This window comes from Trematomus bernacchii, unplaced genomic scaffold (assembly GCF_902827165.1).
Source record: "Trematomus bernacchii unplaced genomic scaffold, fTreBer1.1, whole genome shotgun sequence".
NCBI classification, from domain to species: domain Eukaryota; kingdom Metazoa; phylum Chordata; class Actinopteri; order Perciformes; family Nototheniidae; genus Trematomus; species Trematomus bernacchii.
Window position 1 is genome coordinate 5067184 of NW_022987840.1, and position 22972 is coordinate 5090155.

Below are 22972 nucleotides of genomic sequence, written 5' to 3' on the forward strand. Positions count from 1 at the left end.
TCCCTGACACAACGGGGACACGTATTTATGTATAAAAGACATAAGAAAGTACATTTTGCACGATAGGAGACCTTTAAATCATGTTACCACCTTTTAGATTATGAAGCATAAGCAACAGCTGCACAGCTCATACAAACAGTATAAATCTTGTAATCAACTTGAACTATGCGACTGAAGTGTTTTCTCACCAGTGCTGTTGACACACTGGACCTGAGGGATCTGAGTGCCGGGGCCACACTGGTTGTCCTTGTCAGGAACACACGGATCCAGGCCGGTCAGTTTCCAGTCGTAACAACTGGGCTCGTCGCACGGCACCGCCTCCACCAGGTGGGGGCAGTTCCCCGGCCCTCCTGTTGGCTCGTTGGTGATCTGTCGCTTTCTCAGTTTGAAACCTGCAGAGTATAAAGACATCAAAACACAGTCCTCACAATCAACAAACCTTACAGTAACTGTTCTACATGTACAATGACATTTAATCTAAAAACAATAATCTAACAGAACACTTTCTTTCACCAGTGGAGAAAAACAGTGGTATAAATTATAGCTTTACAGAATGACTTACTTTACTTTGAAGGTCATTTAGCTGATAATACTTTGTGTACTTTTACTTCAGTTGAGTCCAGGGCTTTAACTTGTAATGGAATATTTTTGAAATGTTCGCATATCTGCTTTTTTTCTACTATCTAAGTCATTCTTCCACCACTGATGATACAGTGCATCCGGAAAGTATTCATACCCCTTCACTTTTTCCACATTTTGTCATGGTACAGCCATATTTCTAAATTGATTAAATTCATTTGTTTTCTCAACATTCGAGACACAATACCCCATAATGATAAATAAAAAAAAGTTTTTAAATATTTTTTGCAAATTAATTTAAAATTAAAAACTGCCGCTGACAAACATCCCCACAGCATGATGCTGCCACCACCATGCTTCACTGTAGGGATGGTGTTGGCCAGGTCTGGTTTCCTCCAGACATGATGCTTGGCATTCAGGCCAAAGAGATCAATTTTAGATTCATCAGACCAGACAATTTGTTTTTCTCATGGTCTGAGAGTCCTCTAGGTCGCTCCATGTGGGCTTTCATGTGCCTTTTACTGAGGAGTGGCTTCCTTCTGGCCACTCTACCATAAAGGCCTGATTAGTGGAGTGCTGCACAGATGGTTGTCCTTCTGGAAGGTTCTCCCATCTCCACAGAGGAACACTGGAGCTCTGTCAGAGTGACCATCGGGTTCTTGGTCACCTCTCTGACTAAGGTCCTTCTCCCCCGATGTTCAGTTTGGTTTGGGCAGCAAGCTCTAGGAAGAGCCCTGGTGGTTTCAAGCATCTTCCATTTGCAAATGATGGAGACCACTGTGCTCGTTGGGACGTTCAATGCTGCAGACATTTTTCTGTCCCCTTCCCCAGATCTGTGCCTTGATACAATCCTGTCTCTGAGGTCTACAGTAAATTCCTTGGACCTCATGACTTGGTTTGTGCTCTGATATGCACTGTCAACTGTGGGACCTCATATAGGTGTGTTCCTTTCCAAGTCATGTCCAATCTATTTAATTTACCTCAGGTGGACTCCACTCAAGTTATAGAAACATTTCAAGGATGATCAGTGGAAACGGGACGCACTTGAGCTCAATTTTCAGTGTCATAGCAAAGGGTGTGAATACTTATGTACATGTGATATTTCATTTGATAATTTTTAACACGTTTGCAAAAAATTCTTTAAAAACGTTTTCACTTTGTCATTATGGGGTATTATGTGTGGAATATTGAGAAACAAAATGAATTTAATCCATTTTGAAATAAGGCTGTAGCATAACAAAATGTGAAAAAAGGGAAGGGGTATGAATACTTACCGGATGCACTGTAGATGTTGGTGATCTACTTGATTTGGTTTGATGGCTGACTTGTTGAGACAGCTCATTAATACTAATTTGAAGATGAGGAAAACCTGTTTTCCCCACATGGACAGAGCTCAATGCTGCCAGAAATCTTAGCATCTCATTTACTATGGAGTGAGTTTGTTTTTACTGAACCATGTCATGCAGAATATCACACAGTGACATTTTGTATAGGCATCAGTGAACACAACGTTGATCACTCCCTTGCTCTTTCACACACATTTTATTCGATGAGTGTGTCATATTGCAGGAGCATTTTACTTAATCCAAACTATGAATCATCTGGTTGAACAACTGCTAAATGCTGCCATTAAAAGGTGTAGTTGATACTGAACGTGTTCTGTAATAAAAAATAATAATAACGAAGGTTCCATCCTCATGAATGCAATCAGAATCAACAATAATGTTTTACCGATCTCTTAAACAAAATTAGCTTATATAAAATGTTTAGTGGATCTTAGGCAGAATTTACTACACTGTAAAAACAAAGCATTGAGTATTTTACAACCTTATCTTTTCAAGTTAATGCATGAGAGAGAGAGAGTCTTGGTAAAGGAAATGAAAATAATTATGATAAATAGTATTACATCTAAAATCCAATACGCTGGTATACTAAATAGAAACACAAGCAGAAATTAAAATAGGAGGTCATTGTTGTTTATCACAGAGTTAAGTAATCAGCCAGATTGATAGGGGAATGAAATATGATGCTTATTTATAACATTGTTATCTTCAAAAGAACCAAAAAAAGGAAAACTAATACACAGGGGGAGGCAAGGTAGGTGGGAAAATCAGAAAAAGCTCCAAACATTTAAACAGGCTTGAGATAGCAAGGTTCAAAAATAAATCATAATTATCACCAGTTGGGACTGTGTCGTCTTACCTTTCTTTCCAGCCTGATCATCACAGTTTTCGAAGGTGCACGGCCCCCAGGCCCCCCAAGGGGAAACCTCACAGTCGATTGGACAGGCGATTTGGCAAAGCTGGGACCTGTTGGGAATCGGACCCTCGCACAGCTTGTTCTCCACTGGGAGGGAGGCTTTGTAGATGATCAAAAAGGAAAAGAAAATAAGCAGCTGATAAAATGAACCTTTGATGCTATTCTGGTTTGTCTTTATGTGAGGAAGTTTTACCAGCATAATAATCAAAAGGAACAAGGGACATGCTTATGTACTGTTATTCCAAGCCTTAAGAGTCCCCATAGAGAGCAACACCACAGTGGGGAAAAATTAAATATGCTTGTGAAGTAAACACTATTATACCTTTATTGTTTATTGCCAGACTGTAAGCATGTCACAATGATACATTGGCAATTATTATCTCATGCAGCACCTTGGAAGTAAAATAAAACATTGTGGACTGGAGCCTTGCCCACAGACCTCACCTGAGACAGGAGAGGATGCAACAATACAACACTAAAGGTGCACGAGAGCAGTGACAAAGTCTTTATACCATGAGGTGTAATTTGGCACCTTCTGTCCCTAGTCGTGCCAAGATTTATAAAGCCCCTTTCTATGATGCAACTGGTAAGCTGTGTCTAAACTCCCACTGAGGAACTTTGTGGAAATAAAATGGAGAGATACTATCGCAATGCAAGGCGCTGCTCTGTGACAACTGTGCAGAACACATTTCTAAATATCTGATGAATGATGAATACATTTGATGTGTGGAGTTTCTGAAGATACAGAGTTTATGCATTTATGCATGCACATAAAATATGCATGGTGGTGTCTATGTCCTTTCAAACTAGGGCTTCTGTATCTTCAAGAGCTGTGCATCTATGTTTCTTTTTGAGTCTTATATGATACGAGAAGGTGGAGATTGATGGGAAATATAAAAACAGAGATGAAGAAAGGGGATCGCCTGGTCAGAACAGCTCAGAAAGGGGCAGTTATGTGGTAAGGGCCTTACGGGAGAAATATGACATATTTTGAAACAGTCTTATTTGCAATTTTGCAATTAGTAAGATGTGAAGATCAATACTACTCTTGTTTGTTGGTCTCTACAGCAGCTGTTAATCTTAGCTTAGCACAATGAATGGAAACAGGGGTAAACAGTTGGCAAGGCTCTATCCAAAGGTAACACAATCCACCTATTGGCCCCTTAAAACTCACCCACTAACATGTTGTCTCTGGTTTGTTTAAATTGTGGTGTCAAAACTAAACAAAATGTTTTTTGGGGGGTAAACAACTGTATTTAGCATGTTAAATTAAATGGCACAAAATGCCAGCAACACCACAACATTACATGTACAATACAAATGAAAGACATGAGATACAACATCTAACATTAAGTGATAGAGGTAACGGCAGGTTGATTGTGTTACCTTTAGACATGATCAAGCTTCCCCCTGAGCTGAGACTGTTCTAAGCCAACGACTGCATGTGTTGCTTTGTATTTTTCTAAATGTCTTCCTAAAAACAGCAGCCCGGCAGGACTCTGCCTCAATGCTTGCAGGTCGTCATTGGTGATAAGAGTGAGTCCTGCTCACTCAGCAGACAGGTTGAACCCCCTGCCTGGAGCTCCACTCTCTGTTTAAACCTTTCCCTTTTCCAGCTGCACACACAGGCAGACATGTGCAGCTGGGAATCAGACTTCGTTCTAAAATGCAATCGATACTGTACGTGTGAATACCTGGTATAAAACTGCATTTAAAAAAGACATTCTTTGTCCAATCTTTACAAAATATAATGGGATATAGATCATAGGTGCATTTTTAGCGCAGGGGCTAAATAGGGTTTATCAGCGGCTCCTGCAGTCAACAGTTTGAAGTGTCCTTGGGCGAGATAGTTATCCCAGATTGCTCCTGGGCATGTTCTATTGGTATTGAAGTGTGTGAAAGTCACTTTATATAAAAGTATCAGCTAAACAAACTTTGATGTCAAAATGTAATAACAATCCTAAAATATGAGCTACTCTAAAGTGAGTGTCGTGGTGGTTTTATCTCATGTTGTAAACTCCATTAACACCTGAGAGTAGATTTCATTTTAATTTGATGGTACTGCAGCAAAGCTAAACACTGACTTGGCACCATCTGTTTGAGATATTTCAAAGTTCTGATGCTCAAAATTAAGACATCAGTGGTGGAATGAAAGTCATAAAAATAAATCTACATATAAAAGACTTTACTTGGCAAATTATAAGGATGGATTGATCTCTACGTTTCAAGTAGTGAGTGATACATTCGGTTTATGGCGGATATTAAGTGATTCACAAAATAAAATCTCTTTACATGTTCAACCTGAGGCACTTCATTTCCTGTATTCCAACTGCTCGTACAAGACATCCAAGAGCTTAAAGTCTCACATAGTCGAGAGAGCTGAATCATAATTCCCTCAGAACTGTACAAGGGAAGGAGGCAAGTGGGGCTTTTGAAATGCAAAATGGCTAATTCCTCTTACAAATACACTGAAAGTCAAATACTGAGTTTGCTGAGCCACTGTTAATCCACATCTTATTCGAGAACTACACTGACTTCAATCTTTTAACATCAATCCATTTGAGAATACAACATTGAGGACCAACAGAGTGGAGGAAAAAAAGTTCTCTATCCTGCTCTTCTATTAGTATTTTACACTGAGCTCTCCACTGAGTTACATTTTTTACTAGTGTTCTGAACTGACAACGGAGAAAAAAAGCCAGTGTGGCTTACTGTCTGCAGCGGTGGAAAACGTCTCACGTCTCACCATCCATATTCTGTTTGTGGGGGAACAAAGCTTCAACTCTTCTGCCCGGATTTTGAAGTGAGAATACAGAACGTTGTTGTAATACTACTTGTCCTTTTGTTGGATTTGGCAATAATACTGAGCTGTCTGGATGAAGAGTAGCAGTCTGGGTTTTCTAACTTTGTTGAAATGTTGAGTACAGTTGAAGTCATCAGAAATCTTAAGCCTCAAAGCGGGGGGGGGACGACAAACCGTCAAAAGTGTTTAAATCAATATATGAATCGTCAGAACCACATGTTTTTCTTTTTTTACTTGATCCATTATATGTGAAAGAGCAAAGTGAAGAGTAAGGCTACGAGAGAGAAGAAGAAACATGGACTAAGACGAGAGAAGAGTAAGGAGACGGTAGAACTGGAGAGGGAATAAGGAAAGAGGGGATTCAAATGTGAGGGGTGAAGAGGAGTGAGAACGAGGTCAGAAGAAGTAGAGGAGATAGAGTAGAGGAAACAAGGAGAAGAAATAAATAGTAGATGGGAGGAGAGGAAAGAAAGCAAGAACACAGCATAGGTTATGAGAATGAGAGAGGAGGGGAAATAAGTGCTTAAGAAATAGGAGAGCAATAGAAACAAGGATAGAGGAGCAGGGAGAAACCAAGAGAACAGGACAGGGGAACGTGGCAGAAGAAACCATGACTAAGAAAGAGGAGAAGAGACAAGGAATGTGGATAGGAGAGGAATCAAGGATAGATATGAAAGAATAAGGAAGGGTATATCATGAAGAGAGACTGACAATGAGAAGGGAGTAAAGGAAAAGGAAAAAAGAGAGACCTGGGAGGCATGAAGCAGAGGGAGAAGCTGCAGTTTGATTATCAGCGTGACTACAAACACCTACCTGTGATCTGGAAGGTGACGGAGAGGAGAGGGGGGACACTAGGCTTCTGCTGTCTTTGGGTCTGACCCGCTGTAATTACAGGGGAGATAGCACTATTAGCTACGCACACACCAGGGGGACCAAGGCACTATCAAACAAACACAATGAGGGGGAAACAGCACAGAAGAAACTAATGCTACAGCAGCAGCAGCAGCAGCAGGACAGCAGGGCCTCATATCCTGGGCTTGTTTATAATGAAATCAATCTTTTTATATATTTGGTCTGTTGATGATTCCTTGATGGTTAGTTTATATTGATATGACACATTTGGACTCATGGTGTTAGGTCAAACGCCATGTCTTTACTGACCATGCTATCTTATCAGGATACATAGAAGAAACATTCATCTGATTCCAGACATGTTAACTTGAGACAGAATAAAGTCAGGCTTTTTCCAGGCCTTTTTAAGTCCAAAATGTTGTGCTTATTTGCAGTCTTTCTAAGATTGAGATTTATAAACAAATGTATGTCACTCTCATGTCTATCTGTTAAGAGTAAGGATGTCTTTGGCTTGGGGTAGCATAAAATAATTTGCTGCAGGGGAAACAGCTAGCTTTTCTCTGATACAATTACACCAACAGCTGTAATGTACAACAGAAAAAGAAATGGTTAAACATCAGTGTGTGTTTAATGAGGAGCTAAGAGCTGAATTTCTTGTCAAACCACAGACAGAGATAGTGACTGTGTGTAGCATCCCTTAAGTCTGTAAGTTAGAACCAGTTTTTACATTTCTTTTGTACACATTTAACAAACAGCAAACATTGTGTAAATAGATGTCAAAGATGTTGGAGGATATATTTTAAACTTCTGACAGAGCCAAGCTAGCTCTTAATGCTAATATAGGCTAACCATGTCCTAACCCCAACTCTTCAGTAAACACGCATACATGTGATATATATTGATTTTTCTCTCAGAAGGAAAATTAATACAGTTAGGGTTTTGAACTTTTCCTTTCATAATTTAAGCATCAAACTGTAATTTTGGTGCGGTGTGAGTTTCAAAGAAATTGTTCTAACCTGCAATGACAGTATGAACTTACATATTTGAATAAATCTCCCTTGCTACACTCAGTGTTAATTCACCTTTAAAGGGCTTTTAACTCAATCTTCTGGTCAAATACTGTGAAAGGTGACCGAAATGTCAACTCCCATAGGGTTGAGACAAGTGCTTAAGGAATCCATATGCTCCAGCAGCTGAGCAGAAATAAAACAAACCTTATTGAGCCTTAGCTGAGGAAGTGCCAGATGACATTTCTTAGGCTGCAGTACTGATCTAAGGTTAGATAAGAGCAACCACCTGTAAAGATTAAGTTTAAGGATGCGGAGGTGGTAAACTGATGCCAGATCCTCGCCTACATGGTGATTTTTATTCATGAGAGACGGGAGGAAGAGCGTTGGTTGCAGCAGACTCCATTGAGCACTGCCTGCCTCTTGGTCTCAGTGGTATGCTGGGAGATTACCCCCCCAACAGAGGGGAAAGAAATCCTGCGCCAAGAAGATAAGAAGTTTGTGCAGATTGCATGTGTGTGTGGGTGTTCGCACAAACACACGTCACGCACATCTCTAGCCCTGACAACACTACTCTCAACATGTTTGTATAGATGAATCTTTAACTGTATTTTAATAGAGGTTATAGGTGCTTTAACATGTAAAGGCTCTCCAGTTTCAACGCAGGTACATGAACTGTGTGCTTTCACTTGTCCTGTAGCCACTACAGCACTTAGGGAGGGCATACAATATCACAAAGTACACATGAAATATGAATTCTTCTATTGTAAAGTCTGCGTTGTCCGGACATTGTCTGTCGATGGATTTAATCTTGGAGACTCATTATTCTTTCATTAGGGCTGATACACAGAGGACTGCAGATCAATCTAAACTCTGAGAAACCATGCTTTACTGCCAGCTTTCCCTTCAAAAATCATCCATCAAGAATGAATTCAACATTAGTATTTAAAAAAGAAGGCAGTGCATTATGCTTTCCAGCTGCCACTAGCTTGAGTTGCATCTGATATCAAGTTTTTGCGAATGGTCCTTCCTGAGTTCTCATCATTCTTTGATTAGGGTATTACTCTTTAATGTATACATTTTTTGACTTGACATGACAAATTGAAGACAACTTCACCAAGCAAAACCTAGCACAGCATATGTCAGCTGAAATTGACATAAGCCTTTATTTCCCTGTTCAAAAAAGAGATTATTGACAATGAAGTTATTGCTTTAATAATAATTGAACATGATTTTATTATATAACTTAATCTTTAATTTCCTTACCTGTGTTTCCCTGTTGTTTTGGAAAAGTTTAATATCAAAATGTTGAACATCTCCATACATCCACCACCTGCACTAAACCCCACCATATTGGACAGACTGATCTTCAAGCTGTTTGCGTGAGGAGCATCTCTCCACATTCAGAAGAAAGGTTAGACTTTGTCACCCTCTCTCACGCGATCTACACTGTTGGTCTCCATAAGCCTCATCTAATGTCTTTAACACCCTCCTTAAGAGGGCAGCTTTGACTCTGAGCTGGCTTGACAAGTGTCAGAAACGGAGGCCTTTGCACTGGTGACCAGTGAGGTCACAGCTGGACTTACAGGCATCAAAATCCTTGTTTTAAATGACATCTGCTTCAAGTAAAATGGAGGGTAAGGAAGTGAGTAGAAGGCTTTTTAAATGTTAACAGAAAACTTGCACCTGACAGCATAGCAACAGCATGAAAAGGAGAGAAGATAAACAAAGCATACATTGACTATTAATACAAAGGGAATATTTTATGTCATTGTATATTTGGACATCAGTCAACATCACGGCTTACCTCTGTTGCAAGCATTTGATATGCAATTATCTGCTACAAATCCACAGAGAGACTGAAGTTCTCATACACAGCGTGGGGGCTTGACGGATGTAAGTTGTCATGTAACTGCGCTTGATCAAATGTATTTGAGTTACACTTGAGAGTTCAGCTAATTTGTTTCAAGCTATGCTGTGTGCGGGGGTAAGATTTGACATATGCAACTGTGCTGTTGACTTTGGTTACAGTATTGAAGGAAGATGCTACACAGCCTCGTGAGATCAATAAAACAAAAATGTGCAATTTACAAAAAGGAATTTATGAACAACCTGAGGATACAAACATAACAGAGGACAGGGAGAGAGCACAAACACAAGAGACAAAAATAAAAATACCTGGAAAAACTGAGCAGCATTTTAAAGCGAAGAGCAGCACGTTTTGACATAGGTTGCTAGCTTACTGCAGCTAATTGATCACTGATCATTTGTGGCAAATACACACATACTGTACAAATGATTCAGACTGTCAATACCTCTCAAAAAATGTCAGTGAAAAAGTATCAAGAGAAAAGTATTTAGGATGAGCATTAATAATGACATGGGCCTTGTAGCAAAAATATTTACATCCCAGCACTAAAAATGGACTTTTTTTTTATGAGATGCATTAATATTACAGAACAATGATTTCTTACCTTTCTCCTTTTCTTTGAGGTCGTTGAGGTATTTGAGAAGCTCAGCGTTGGCCTGGACGCAGTAAACTTCTCTGGTTTGTAAGCCTCCCCCACAGAGACCTGTCAGGTTGCCACGTCTACGGTCCTGTTGGCTTAGCAACGAGTCAACCCGGCAGTCGCTCCACTCGGTGCTCCTCCAGGTGTAGCTACAGAGGAAGAGCACATGGATGTTGTGTGTGGGTGTTGCGAAGTGTCAAAGTACAGAAGTTCATTTTGCAGATCTAACTTAAGCACCTCAGGATGTGTTGCATAGTAACAACCATTTACTACCAAGAACTTTTTCTGAAAACATGATAAATTGCACGTTTCAGTAAAAGCTTCATTTAAAATGGTCTTACTCATTCCCTGCTTAATGATGACTTTGGTACAAGACACCAGCACGGCAGTACAGTCAAAACACAAGCTTCAATATACGCTGTCACATTGCATTAACTAAAACCTCTTTCATACAATCAGTCTTCTCTATATAAGGAGCAAACCTATGGAACTGTCTACCAAACCCTAATCAAAATGCAACACAATGTTAATTTTTAAATCAGGCTGAAAGAGAAACAACATTAACCTTCACTAAATACTCTGTAGATACAACATGCCTGTTTCATGTGCATAGTTGGATGCATTTTATTTAATTTTTTCTATTTCAATTCATTTTTAAGCCTGCTTTTGCTCCTTGTGCATACATGTATGATGCATTTATAATGATGCTAAGATGAAATAAACAAAATAACAAGTAGAGTATGCACAGTTTGTCCAGTTAAGTCCTTTCACAAACTTCAAAAGTCAGTTTTACCATTCATTTACCCGACAGAAGAACAATTGTTTTTCAGAGAAAAAAAGGACTTTGATTTTTGAATATCATTATGGATATTTGTTTCATTCTCACAATTTACTGTCGGTAATGAGTGTCAGGGGACAACATAAAAACTGAAACTTGGAATCATGTGGGTCTGAAAAGGCAATTTCTAAACAGAGAAATAAATGTCTACCATAGAAAATCAAACACTCTCGGGGATTAGAGTATGAGAAAATGTTTTAGCAGTAGCTGTGTTAGGATGATATAGGGTGAAACTGAGGGAATAAAGGCCATCTGGGGACCTATAGTTTAAGTATTTGTGTGTATGTTTGTGTGTGTGTGCAGGGAGAGAGTTTGTGGGACTAAAATATCCTTGCAGTCTCCCTCCATTAGTCTCTACTTTCTGTCTGGCACCAGCCCAAGCACTTATTCCAATCTATCTCCATATGCTGCCTACTACGCTCGCATGCATACACACGCACACACACACACACACACCCGGCGGCCACCCAGGAGAACAAATTAGCTTGGTGATATGAGATAAAGCACAACCAACAGGAAGCGTGTGCAGCATGAGCCAGGTTCAATACCAGACATTCACTCTGCTGTATGTTTTTGCATCAGCTTTATAGGCATACAGAATGAATCCCTGCAGTGTGTGGTGCACTGTAACAGGGTTTTTAACAATTCTGTAACCAAAGAGGAGGGTGTTATCACAACCCAACATGCAATTGTATCCCCATGAAACACGAGCGCCTGCCAAGTGCTCGCTATGAAAAACACATCTACAGTTTCACTCAAATTCAAAAGGCCTGTGCTGACTCCCTGCTGAGTTCCCCGCCCCCGTGTCATCAGGAGGAACTCACGTTGCGCAGGGCGGCACGCTTTCACCCTGAGGTTCACATGACTCCAACTCCTCCAGAGGTGTGCACTCCGCCCCCTCGCCCACAGGGAACTGGACCACCTGTCTGCTCCGAGTGCGATTGCCTATGGGAGACTCGGGGTCCAAGCAGGTTTTAGAGCAGGGGCCCCACTGGATCCAGTCGGTCAGCTGGCAGTCTTTGGGAAGGACGCAGGACTGGACAGTCAGCGGCAGGTCTCTCATCGTGCACAGGCTGGAAAAGGATGAAGAGGAGGGGAACAGAAGGGAGGGAAGGTAAGGTTAAGTTAAGAAAGATTTTATTCAGAGGTACACTGGGTTCCTGAAGTTTGAACAAGAGGAGAGCACCACATACATACATAATGTAAACTCATAGATTCACTGTCTGTCCCTGGCCAAGAAATAGTCAGGCCCATAACACCCTGAGTCCATGACTTGACGTTTCTACAAAGTGGTTTTTCAAACAGATTTAAAGGGGGACCTATTATTAATCAAAATCCACTTTGTCCTGTCTTTTATACATAAACATGTGTCCCCTCTGCGTAAAGATATTCTGAAAGTTTCAGGAAAAAAGATTCGCTCACTTTTTGTCCTGATCCATTTATATAAAAACCTGTCTGAAAATGAGCTGATCAGATTTTGGCCACTTTATGATGTCATAACGATTTTTAGCCCATAACCAACCAAAGTTACACCCCCAACCTTATCACCTGAATCTCCTCCTAGAGCACATTGTGTTCTTTTTAACCAAATATCTCTCAGAGGGGCGTGGGGAGTGGCTCCTTATTTTCATCTAAAGTAACAGACAGAGAATCAGCTCTTTTGAAACAGGGCTGAAACAGAGGGGATTATGGGATGCTACAATGCATGATCTGCTTGGTATTTGGAGCCAAACACTTCAGAGACATGTTTTGTATATATCTGAGACCTATAATATATTGATGAAAAACATTATAATAGGGGACCTTTAAACAAACAATATATACACACTCACACACTATTGGTGGAGAACCATTTTGGTTTCAGAACCTGGCCCGAGGACACTTGTGACCACAGGCACCAGAACTAAGAAACCAACCTTTCATTTGTTGTATGAATTCTTTACCCCCTGAGCCACACCTGTCTGCTTAAAATGTAGCACATGGATATCAGACATGTGTCACGGTACAGCTCTGCTCAACATGACTGACTCCTGGTAACAACACATTTTCTTTCTTTTGTTTTCCACGCCAGATATTCCCCCCTCAGTGTAGGCGAGGTTCTTAGCTGATAGCCTTAGCGTTGCTGTGCAAAACTGCTGTGACATCATCTTAAACTCCCTTCCTCGCATAATCCTTTCATTGGCAACCAAACAGATTACCGTGTGCAGTTTCTCAAGTGCACGGTGTAGTTTTGCTGCTTTAAAAAAAGAAATCAGTTTGGAGTGAACCAAATATTGCAATGGCTATTGATGGTAGTTTCATTTTGTGGATGTCTGGTGTTCTCTAACCGTTAGCTGGCCACAGTGCTTTAACTTCCCCTCTGGTGTTGCTTTATTTCGCGTGAAGTCTGAACTGAGGTGGTACCAGAAAAAGTACAATCCACAAACTTTTCTGATGAAACAAAAAAGAGAAAGTAGGCTGAGTGTAGCCATGCTGTGACAAGTGGTGGAGTATGCAAACATATTTTCCTATTTATTTTAGTTATACTGATAAAGTTATAATTATGTAGTGTTTACAGCCAACTACCATGCCCAACACAAGCCCTGTTGTTTTGCTGGAACAAAAGACAAAGACAAGCAGCACATTTGAATATCCAAAAGGCTGAAACTTGAAAATATTTGGCAGTTTTTCTTGATAAACGACTTTATAGACTGAACTGCACTGCAAGTGACAAATCAAAAATGAATAATCAAGTACAAATGGTAAGCAAATAAGCCTTACAACTCTCCAGAGGTAGATGTTTTGATCTATTTGTTATTCTTACACTTAGACTGATCATAGTTATTATTGTTGTACACAGAGATATGAAGTGAACTCATGCCTCATTACAGTGACATTAATTCACATTACGTCTCAATGTCATTTTAATATCAACGTACCAAGATGCCTTAAAGACATGGATTTAATGGTCTTTGAATATGTCAGAGCAACACATATGAAACTATATCTGTGTGCATAGTGCCTTTAAACCCTCTGCCCTTGACTGGTGCCACATTGTGTCATTAGCTTCTCTAATTAGCATACACTGCATAACCAGTTTCACATTAGGGGTAAAACCAGAGTAGCGTGGCAGTGTGTTTTAAGACAACCAAAACAACCTGTGATCAATCGCTCACACACATCTTTTGATCAGCTAAATGGCATTTAGATGTAATGAATAACCCACTCTCACTTTAGGTCCCTACCGAATCATTAGAAATGTGTTCTGACTAAAGCCGACTGCTTTCTGCTCCTCAGTCTGGATGTCTTTCCCCTCGAGGCGTTGCAGCTGACGAGCTATTAGTGCTAATTACAGCTCTGCTTCATTTAGAAACCTCTCATTTAGACCCTGCCACCACACTTCACCTCCAGCAACTCAGATTTTGTATAAATGAGGAAATGTATGAGCTGAGCATGTTTTGTTTTTTTCTTCTTTTAACTCCCGTGTCTTTGCGGATTAAAGCACCTCTGCAGTCTTTGAAGTGGTACCAAAGCGGCACTGTCAGAACACCGTAGTTATGTTTTTTCTGCCAAACTCACTTGGTATTCTCCCTCATTTTGCATCGGAGGAAAACAACCACAATTTTGAACAGTTAATGTGACGCACTGAGGGTGATGGCTCGATTTCCTGTCTCAGATGGAACTCCTTGTGTTTTAAAAAGCCCCTAATGCTGCCGATGACCCATTTCTGCTGCCACTGGATCCTTTGATCCGTTTGTTGTGTGAATGCCCAAGCATTTTTGTGGAGATTTCAAAGTAGCAAAAAGAAGTCATTATTTCTTCATCTCAGTCATTCAGACAGAATGAGGACACAATCATTCTCTATTTAAATAACTAAGACTATGTCTGAAAAAGTTCACTTTATGTATGGTGTTACACCCTAACTGGCAACAACGGACTCCAAGGGCTTTCAGACAAAATAGAGCATTCAGATCATGTCCTTATTTCAACACTTGTCGAGTACCCTCATTACTTACACTGCATTCATCAAAAGGTTAGCTACTGCCCATGAAATTGTCTAAAAACATGATTAGTTGTTGGTCAAGTGATTAAAGAAGCACTTTTATTATTTAATTCTTTATTTTACTTTAGAGCCTTTAGCAAAAACACTTCTGAAAGAGCCAAAAATGATGACAAGTTAAATTACAGCAGCATGTGAGTCCCGCAGCATTAACTGCCATAATGTAATGTGATACCCCCCCCCCCCCCAATATTTGCACAGCAATAACTTAAAAAGGTCATAATGCAAGCTTCACAAATAGGTGCACAAGCAGGAGACTTTGTTACGAGGAGGTCGCCTGTTTCGGAACACGTCGAGGATTGTTGAAAAAGCAAGGACCCAATGACAGATGTTCATCAAACTAAATTAGAAATGAAGTGAGCAAGATGTTCAGAGAGATTCTGGCTGGGATACGACTGGGTTACTGCTTCACTGGGAAGTTTGTTCCACTTTTTCTGAAAGTGGCAAAAACAACTATAAATATTTCAGGACAAGAAATAAACAAGTCAAGGATTAATATTTATGCTCCTAAGGGCATGTGAGTTGTTTTCACGGTTCCTTTGAAATATTTGATCCCAGTCACTACTCAGAGCACTGCGCCAACAAAGCATTAATGAATAGATTTACATAATTGATCAAATCTTGGAGTACGGGGGCATGCGACAGATATGTCTTGCTTTACTGACATGTCATTGATTCTTTCCTTGAGATCATAAAAGCCCCTCACCAAGTTCCGAGCAAAGAACTATGACTTTTTAATTCACCGTCGGTCGAGGAAGAGAAAAATAGATGATACAGAATGGAGCTCTAGCAGAATGGCTGATTACTTGCAGCCATCTTATGAAGGAATCAAAGCTTTTATAACGAATAACAGCATGAATGTTGTAACAAGAACCAACATTTAGTGATTAACACAAAACGTTTGTAGTCTTCAACCACTTCAGCCTAACAACTGTCTACAAAAGTGGGCAGCAGCTACGGCCCTAGGAGCCTATTGCTGCAAACACAAAAATGTATTAAAACGGGAAGATTAGATATTCGGGAAATCATTCCTTAATTTGTTGTAAGATATTTAAGACATACATCTGTGGGGCCCTTTGGAAAGCCAAATAAACTACTTTTTAAAACCAAAAGTCCACAATTCCCTGTTTGGGTGTTTTTAAATAGTCAAATCAGACAATAGACCCTATAGCATTGTCCTACTTCAGTACAGAGAGTAGTGGTACTGCAGGTACTGTAAAGCTGTTTGGTAATAGCCAAAAACAGCTGAAGATGCATGATTTCGCTTTCGCTTTTTAGGTAGAACAATTACAATTGAGCTATTTAGCCAATTAGCCAGGATTTCTGTGCATGGGTTGATTCAGAAAGTCTTCACAGGCTCTTACAATTGGATTTAGGCTAACACGTTTTAATGTGTCTTCAGGCATGACAGCTTGTGTTGAAATTGCTGAACTGCTTTCGTCCAGTTCGCTTTCATTGAACAGGTGGAAAACAAACTCATTTAAGTATACATTAAGTGTCACTTCGGCTGCAGTTACAACAGGAAGCAGATGGAAACTGTACATGCCTTCCTCCATACTTGCTATTGCAATTATAGCTGATTGATTGTTATTGATGTATTGGGTAGATAGATCCTTGTAAAACTCTTCTGTGTTGAATGTTTTTTTTGATGACCAGATATCAAACTCTTGGCTTTTTTGATATAGGATAACTATCCAATCCTGAAAAGGCATATGACGTAATGAGTGATAACAATAATTAGTCAGTAAAAATACAATTCTTCTGTATGGCTTTCAAAAACCAAGTGTTTGATGTTGATAGCGTTCTCTGAAGCTGCTGGCAGATTAATGTGTAGGAAGTTAAATGTTTGTTGTTCATACGACCTCTGCTGAGAAATGAGTGGGAGCCTTTTGATGTATCTTATTTTCAGAGTGTGACTTTGTAGCTCCCAGCAATTATAGGTCATGGCCACAGGTTAGATCGGTTAGATCCCACATGGGTTTACTCACACTATAAATGTGCACTTATATAGTTACAGCATGTATTTGGGATAAGAGTGCCCACTGACGACAATATTCAATGACCTGTTTTTATTTTTGGGGAAAGGGTTCACTGATCTTCTCTTAATGTTGAGACCTTAACCCTAAAATGTAGAAGAAATAAAAAACTTCCCATCATTATTCATTTGAGAATATTTTCTGTACAGTAGCAATCTGACTTCATGGCTGAGCCTCAAGGGGACAAAGGGACAGTTTTAGTGACAATTGATTTGTTCACTTTTCTGATAACATATCATCACAGATCCTGTCTAAACCAGAGGACAACAATCCAAAGAAATCCTAAAAAAGTTCTTTCAAAAATGTCATAAAAAGAATTGCTTTGCCACTTTCATCATCTGAAGTTGACATATATACTACACTGTGGTAAATTGTGCTCCATTGCAGTGACAGCACAGCAGTGACAAACACGGCCGATAAACATCCGTCGCTATGTGTCACTTCCTGACAGGGATAACAAAAAACAAAAAATTCAGAAGGATACATTTGGCATTATGTTAGAAAGGCACTGACTCTGGGATCAGTACAACTAAACGTCAAAGGTTCAGGAATTATGAGGAGCAGTTTACTTGCTTCTCTGCAGAGAAGGTGGTCGGCTGCAATCTGCCATCCCTCCACGACCTGCACGCCTCCAGAACCCTGAGGCGGGCACGTAAGATAGTGGCCGACCCCTGCCACCCTGGATACAAACTGTTCACCCCCCTCCCCTCTGGCAGGAGGCTGCGCTCCATCAGGACCAAAACCTCTCGCCACCTGAACAGTTTCTTCCCCTCCGCTACCGGCCTCTTAAACAAGGCCCGGCCCCCCCACTGACACTTACCTCAGCCACAACGTAGTCTCTATATGCATTACATTAATGCACACAATGTTCAAGGTTCTTATTTCATATTTCATAGTTTATATTCTATAATTGCAATCTATTTCGCTGTAAATTACTGCTCTATTTTATTGCTATTTAACTATATTTTATTAAAGTGTCCTTAAAGATTCTTTGTTTTATATTTTATGTATGCACCACGACATCAAGTCAAATTCCTCGTATGTGTGATTCTGATAAATATTGACAACTACAAAAACAGGATAACAGACATATATAATAAATAAATAGATAATAATAATACATGTTCGCTGTGATATGGTAGATCATTGATTAATCCTCAAATGAGAAAAACAATAGCTTACATGTTCATTATTGAGTTACAACTCTGACAAATCTTTTACTATTGCTGAACCCTTGTATGGTATTCGGGTCTGTGGGACCCGTTTTCATTATTTAGCTAAAGAAAAATGATATGATAAATTATTTTTTCAAACCCACACTCAATGGCCTTGGCTCATTTTCTGTGAAGAACATATATCAGAACACATTTTCAATGACCACCCACTGTACCCCCCCCTACACATTTACATTACATACAGGGTGTTCGGGTGTTCGGGTGTTCGGGTGCACTGGACCCGGGGCGAACAAAAGTGTGGAAATTGTCTGGAACTTCTGTGTGTGTGTGTGTGTGTGTGTGTGTGTGTGTGTGTGTGTGTGTGTGTGTGTGTGTGTGTGTGTGTGTGTGTGTGTGTGTGTGTGTGTGTGTGTGTGTGTGTGTGTGTGTGTGAGACTTTTGTGTTTCTGCCCCTGCCATTCCCGCACAAGGTTGCAACATTGTTGATAAATTCAAGCACCGACGCCTGTCTGCTCTCACATTCCCGCATTTTCACACTCTATCCAAGGTGCACATTTTGGGCGAGACACAATAAATAAAGCTTCGCCAGTTTGGTTCCTTATCACAACTGATCAAGATGGCCAAAAGATTCTCAGAGGGCCTTGCAAATGATTCTGGAAGAGAGAGAACCATTTGATGATGATGTAGAGGAAGAGGAAGAGGTTTCAGAATGTGAATATCACATTTCTGAGAAGTCTGAGTCTGACAGTGACTTTGAAGAAGAGGATGAGATTGAGCATCAGCTAGTTACAAACAAAAGACGATCCACAGGACCAGCCGGTCAGCGGGCAAAGAAACAAGTAGCACTTTAATTCATGAATGTGATCTAACAAAAGTAAAAGGGCAAATATTAACCATATATTCTGTTTATATTGCTTGTAATTGAGATGAAGCAAACATCTGTTGAGTATTTTAACGTAAAATAGTTTGATTGAGTTGAATTGAAGCCCAAAAAGGCAGCGGGTCCACCAGACCCACGAACACTGGCTGAGTAACACAAATGTGAACACCACACAAGGGTTAAACAACAAATTCCAAGGGGCATATAATGGTACTAAGGGGGAAAAAATGAAATGAACTCCACCGTCACACTGACATAACATTGTTGCCACTTACTTGCGTGCACCGATGCTCCCATTCCGATGGATGCAGGTCACGTCCCGAGTCTGGTAGCCCACCTGGATGTCCCAGAACGGACTCTCTTGCCGGTTAAGGCGGTTCCTGGTTCGTTTCTTCTGGATGAGCTCTCTGGTCTCTGGGTCTTTGACTCCAGCTCTCTCCCTGACCCCCTGGTCTTTACCTTTCCTGCGCTTAACCTGGCGTTCTGTCCGAGTCACAGGGAGGACACAGGGGTTCCAGGGTCCAATCCTGAGACTGTACATGCCCTCTGGACCTGTGCAAGGCCCTGGTTTACAAGACTTAAACTCAGTAAGGTTGGGACAAAGTGAGCCTCCAAAAAGTGGAGGGACCAGGACACTGCGGACCCTGGTCTTGAGGCCTGTTCCACATGTTTTGGAGCAGGGCGTCCATGGCGAGTACTCAGAAGCCACACAATCCTGAGGGCAAGGGATTAAACAGGCCTGCTCCAGGCGAGGTTTGGGCTCAAAGTATTCACAGATGGAATCCTCTGCTGGAGACTCCTCTGATTTGAGAATGCAGCCCACCTCCCGGGTCTGAATGCCCTCTTCGGCTCCACTACATGTGAACGGCCGCGAGGCCCATAAGGTCCTTGCTGAAACTGGCACACACACATTCCAGGCACCCAGTTGCCAGTCATAAAGGTCCTTGTGCCAGTCACACACACGGAAACAGTTCCTCTGGTTGGACGGGCGCTGGCCCTGGTCACAGTTGGTGTGGAGCGTGGTCCAGCCCTCCACATGGGCGCACCACACCGCCCGGCTCTGGCTGCCGCCGGGGCCACAGTCGCTGCCCATGCATCGGCCCCATGGACCTGTGAAGCACATGAAGAGGCTCAAATTACAATATGAAATGTGGAAAAATGCTAATCATATAAACAACATCATTTAAAAAAAACAGCTCAGAAATAGGGGAATTATAGAAGTGGTTTTGTTTTGGACTAATAAAGCTCCCGAATGTAAAGGGATTGAGAGATTGCATCAGGTTTACTTGTTGCTTATGGATTCGTAGAAATAAAAGATTTAAAGACATAATTCTACATGCTGTGAATTGATTTGAAGTCCTGAATTTACAAACAGCTCAAAAACTCTTGTGTGGCTTTAAAACCGAAAACCACATTATGCAAGCATGAATTAGTCGAACACTTCAAACCTTCCGAATGCTAAAAAGAGACTGAGACACTTTACTCTAGCTTGTCAAATGAGGAAAAGCATATAATGCATGTTCAAGGATGACACAGTACATTCACAGACAACTCCCTAATGCAGTCCTTGATGTAAAATATGTTGAAATGCCGTTGGCAGCGCGCAGCACATCATGTATGAGTGCAACTAATACATCATATTCAATAAAAAAATATGTGTCACCTTGTTTGGCATTACACATGGGTCAATTCTTGGTGCATAGTAGAAACAGTCTGGGTGCTACAGGGGAGGGGTAATTGTGCAATGCAAATACAATGTGCGACAGTGGAGATTAGTAGTGATCAAAGGAAAGTGTCTGAAAGCATATTTGCAGGGGCTGGGAGTAATCTGTGGCATTTATCAAACTCAATTGGCAACCAGCAGGAATTGCCGCACACATCAATGAAATGTATGTGTCTGTAAACAAGTCTCTGCAATGGCTCCCTGTACCCTCTCTTAGTATTGCCGTAGAGATCCAGCAGAAAGTCCTAGAACAGGACGGGGGTAATGAAGAGGAAGTCTGAGCTTTGCAGGAAGAAGTCCTAAAACCTGACGAATGAGTCAACGTTTTTGCACTTCCTGTTTCCTCGTCTCAAACTAAATGTTTTTTTTCAATTTTTTCCTTTTTTTAAACATGTTTTTGGGCACTTCATATTTGAACTATGACATAAAATACAAAATATTCTTACTACTGCAATCCACTCAGGCTTTGCAAAGCTTTTACTGTAGCTCCCTAAAAAAAGCTCTTGATAACAAGCAGCTACATGGATTATGTACAGGATGTGTATTTTGTAAATTGTGTAATTTTTATATCTGTAATATTTTGTATGCATGTTTCGTGGTTACAATTAAGCTCTCTTTGGCTCTTTTCTTGCTGTAACAAATGCAAATGTCCCCTCTGTGGGACGAATAAAGGTATTCTGATTCAGACATGAGAGTTTCAATAAAAAACCTTCCTTATAGTCCACCTGTAGATTTCAGTTATTATAAAAACACTTCAATGAGTCATAATGTTCCTTCACTACGAAGAACACGAGTGAGCTATTATTGTGAATACATCTCATATGCAATGTCCTGCAGCTGTAAACTTCCACAACTCCACCAAATGTGTACAAATCCACTAAACACAGTCAGTCTCAGCTGGTGCAAGCAAGTTGAGAAACACTAATTGAAGCAGGTTTGTACTATCACTGTGTCTTAAATTGCTATTGATATAGTACTAGTGAGGAGAAATCAAAGTAATTGGGCAGCTTCACTTTTCGCCTCACATTAACCTCTCAGGTAATTGATATATTAGGAAGTGGCCCCGGGGCTAATTGGCTCTTTTGTGGGCAATGGGCAGTCGGTGTGAGGGCAGCTTATGTTGACCTACATCCATGCAGAGTTAGAAATCACGCCTGGTGGAAAATCAGGAGCGCATTTCCGGCAGTGATTGCCTCTGATGAGGCCGCTTGTTGCCTTTTCTCTCATCTCAGCGGCTGATACAGCTGACAGGATCCGTCTTCAGTCAACATGACTCTGTAATCACAGAAGCCTCAAAGCATATTCGAAATGTTCGGTTTATTCCTCACTTTATCAACACACTCCATCAATGTCCAATTTTCAAGTGATTTATTCTGTACATTTGCTGGGCATCTACTTCCACATCACATCATGCTACTAGTTTGTTTAGAAGCTCTGAATGTAAGGACGAGGGATACAATACATTAGTATTCCCCAGACAAATCCTCTGGGTGTTTGTTTGAGTCCATAACATCTATGTGGCATGTTTTTTAATCCAATAAAGGAAAAAGGGGTCTTGGTAGTTTTCACAATACAAACGGAATGATATCTTTATAGCTGATAGCGAGGCAGAGGAAGAAAATGCAGTGAAGAATAGCTGATCGAATTCTTCTTTGTTGAACATTACATTTTTACATTTGTTTGTGTTTTTATATGTTTCTAGTTATTGTGCTTTTGATCATGTTTTTCATTATTGTTTTATTATTTTACTCCCATTGTGTTATTTGATATTGTATGTATTGCCTGTACAGCACTTTGGTCAACTGAGGTTGTTTTAAATGTGCTATATAAATAAAGATTGAGATTGAGATTGATCTAGAATCTAAAACACAGAATAATTTAGTTTTCTGGTACCAAAAGAAAAACACCTCCACCCCAACATCGAATCCATCCCAAATGTTATCTCCTCCATGTTTATTCTCTGGCACAGCTCTCCAACTCAACCCACCTCCAGCCCAGAATGTGAAACAGAGATATAAGGATCACAAAACTCCGCCATATTCAAGATGCCTGGTCTAAGTATGCACAGTAAGAGTCTTGTTTACTCTGAGCCTCATTCCCTTTTATCATACATGACATGTTTTGTTTTCTCAGAGCATTGCAGCTGTTACCATGTTTGCCTCACACTGAAACTCGCTCTTTCTTCTCCAATTCAATGCGAAGCCCTGGTAGCCTACAGCTAACTTTTAAATATTGCATGCAGTCTGGCAGCACCATTTGACACTCTGCAAA

General features: G+C 40.5%; 1 protein-coding gene across 1 annotated transcript in view; it reads right to left on the reverse strand.

Moving 5' to 3' along the window:
• The window catches only part of LOC117468518 (thrombospondin type-1 domain-containing protein 7A), a 125609-nt gene that overhangs the window by 66827 nt on the left and 35810 nt on the right, over positions 1 to 22972 (reverse strand). The window contains exons 2-7 of the mRNA XM_034112689.1: positions 19254 to 20088; positions 11673 to 11921; positions 9975 to 10159; positions 6455 to 6523; positions 2782 to 2937; positions 189 to 392 (exon numbers count right to left, since the gene is read on the reverse strand). Of these exons, the coding sequence (XP_033968580.1) occupies positions 189 to 392; positions 2782 to 2937; positions 6455 to 6523; positions 9975 to 10159; positions 11673 to 11921; positions 19254 to 20088 (1698 nt within the window). The remainder of the gene's footprint in view (positions 1 to 188; positions 393 to 2781; positions 2938 to 6454; positions 6524 to 9974; positions 10160 to 11672; positions 11922 to 19253; positions 20089 to 22972) is intronic.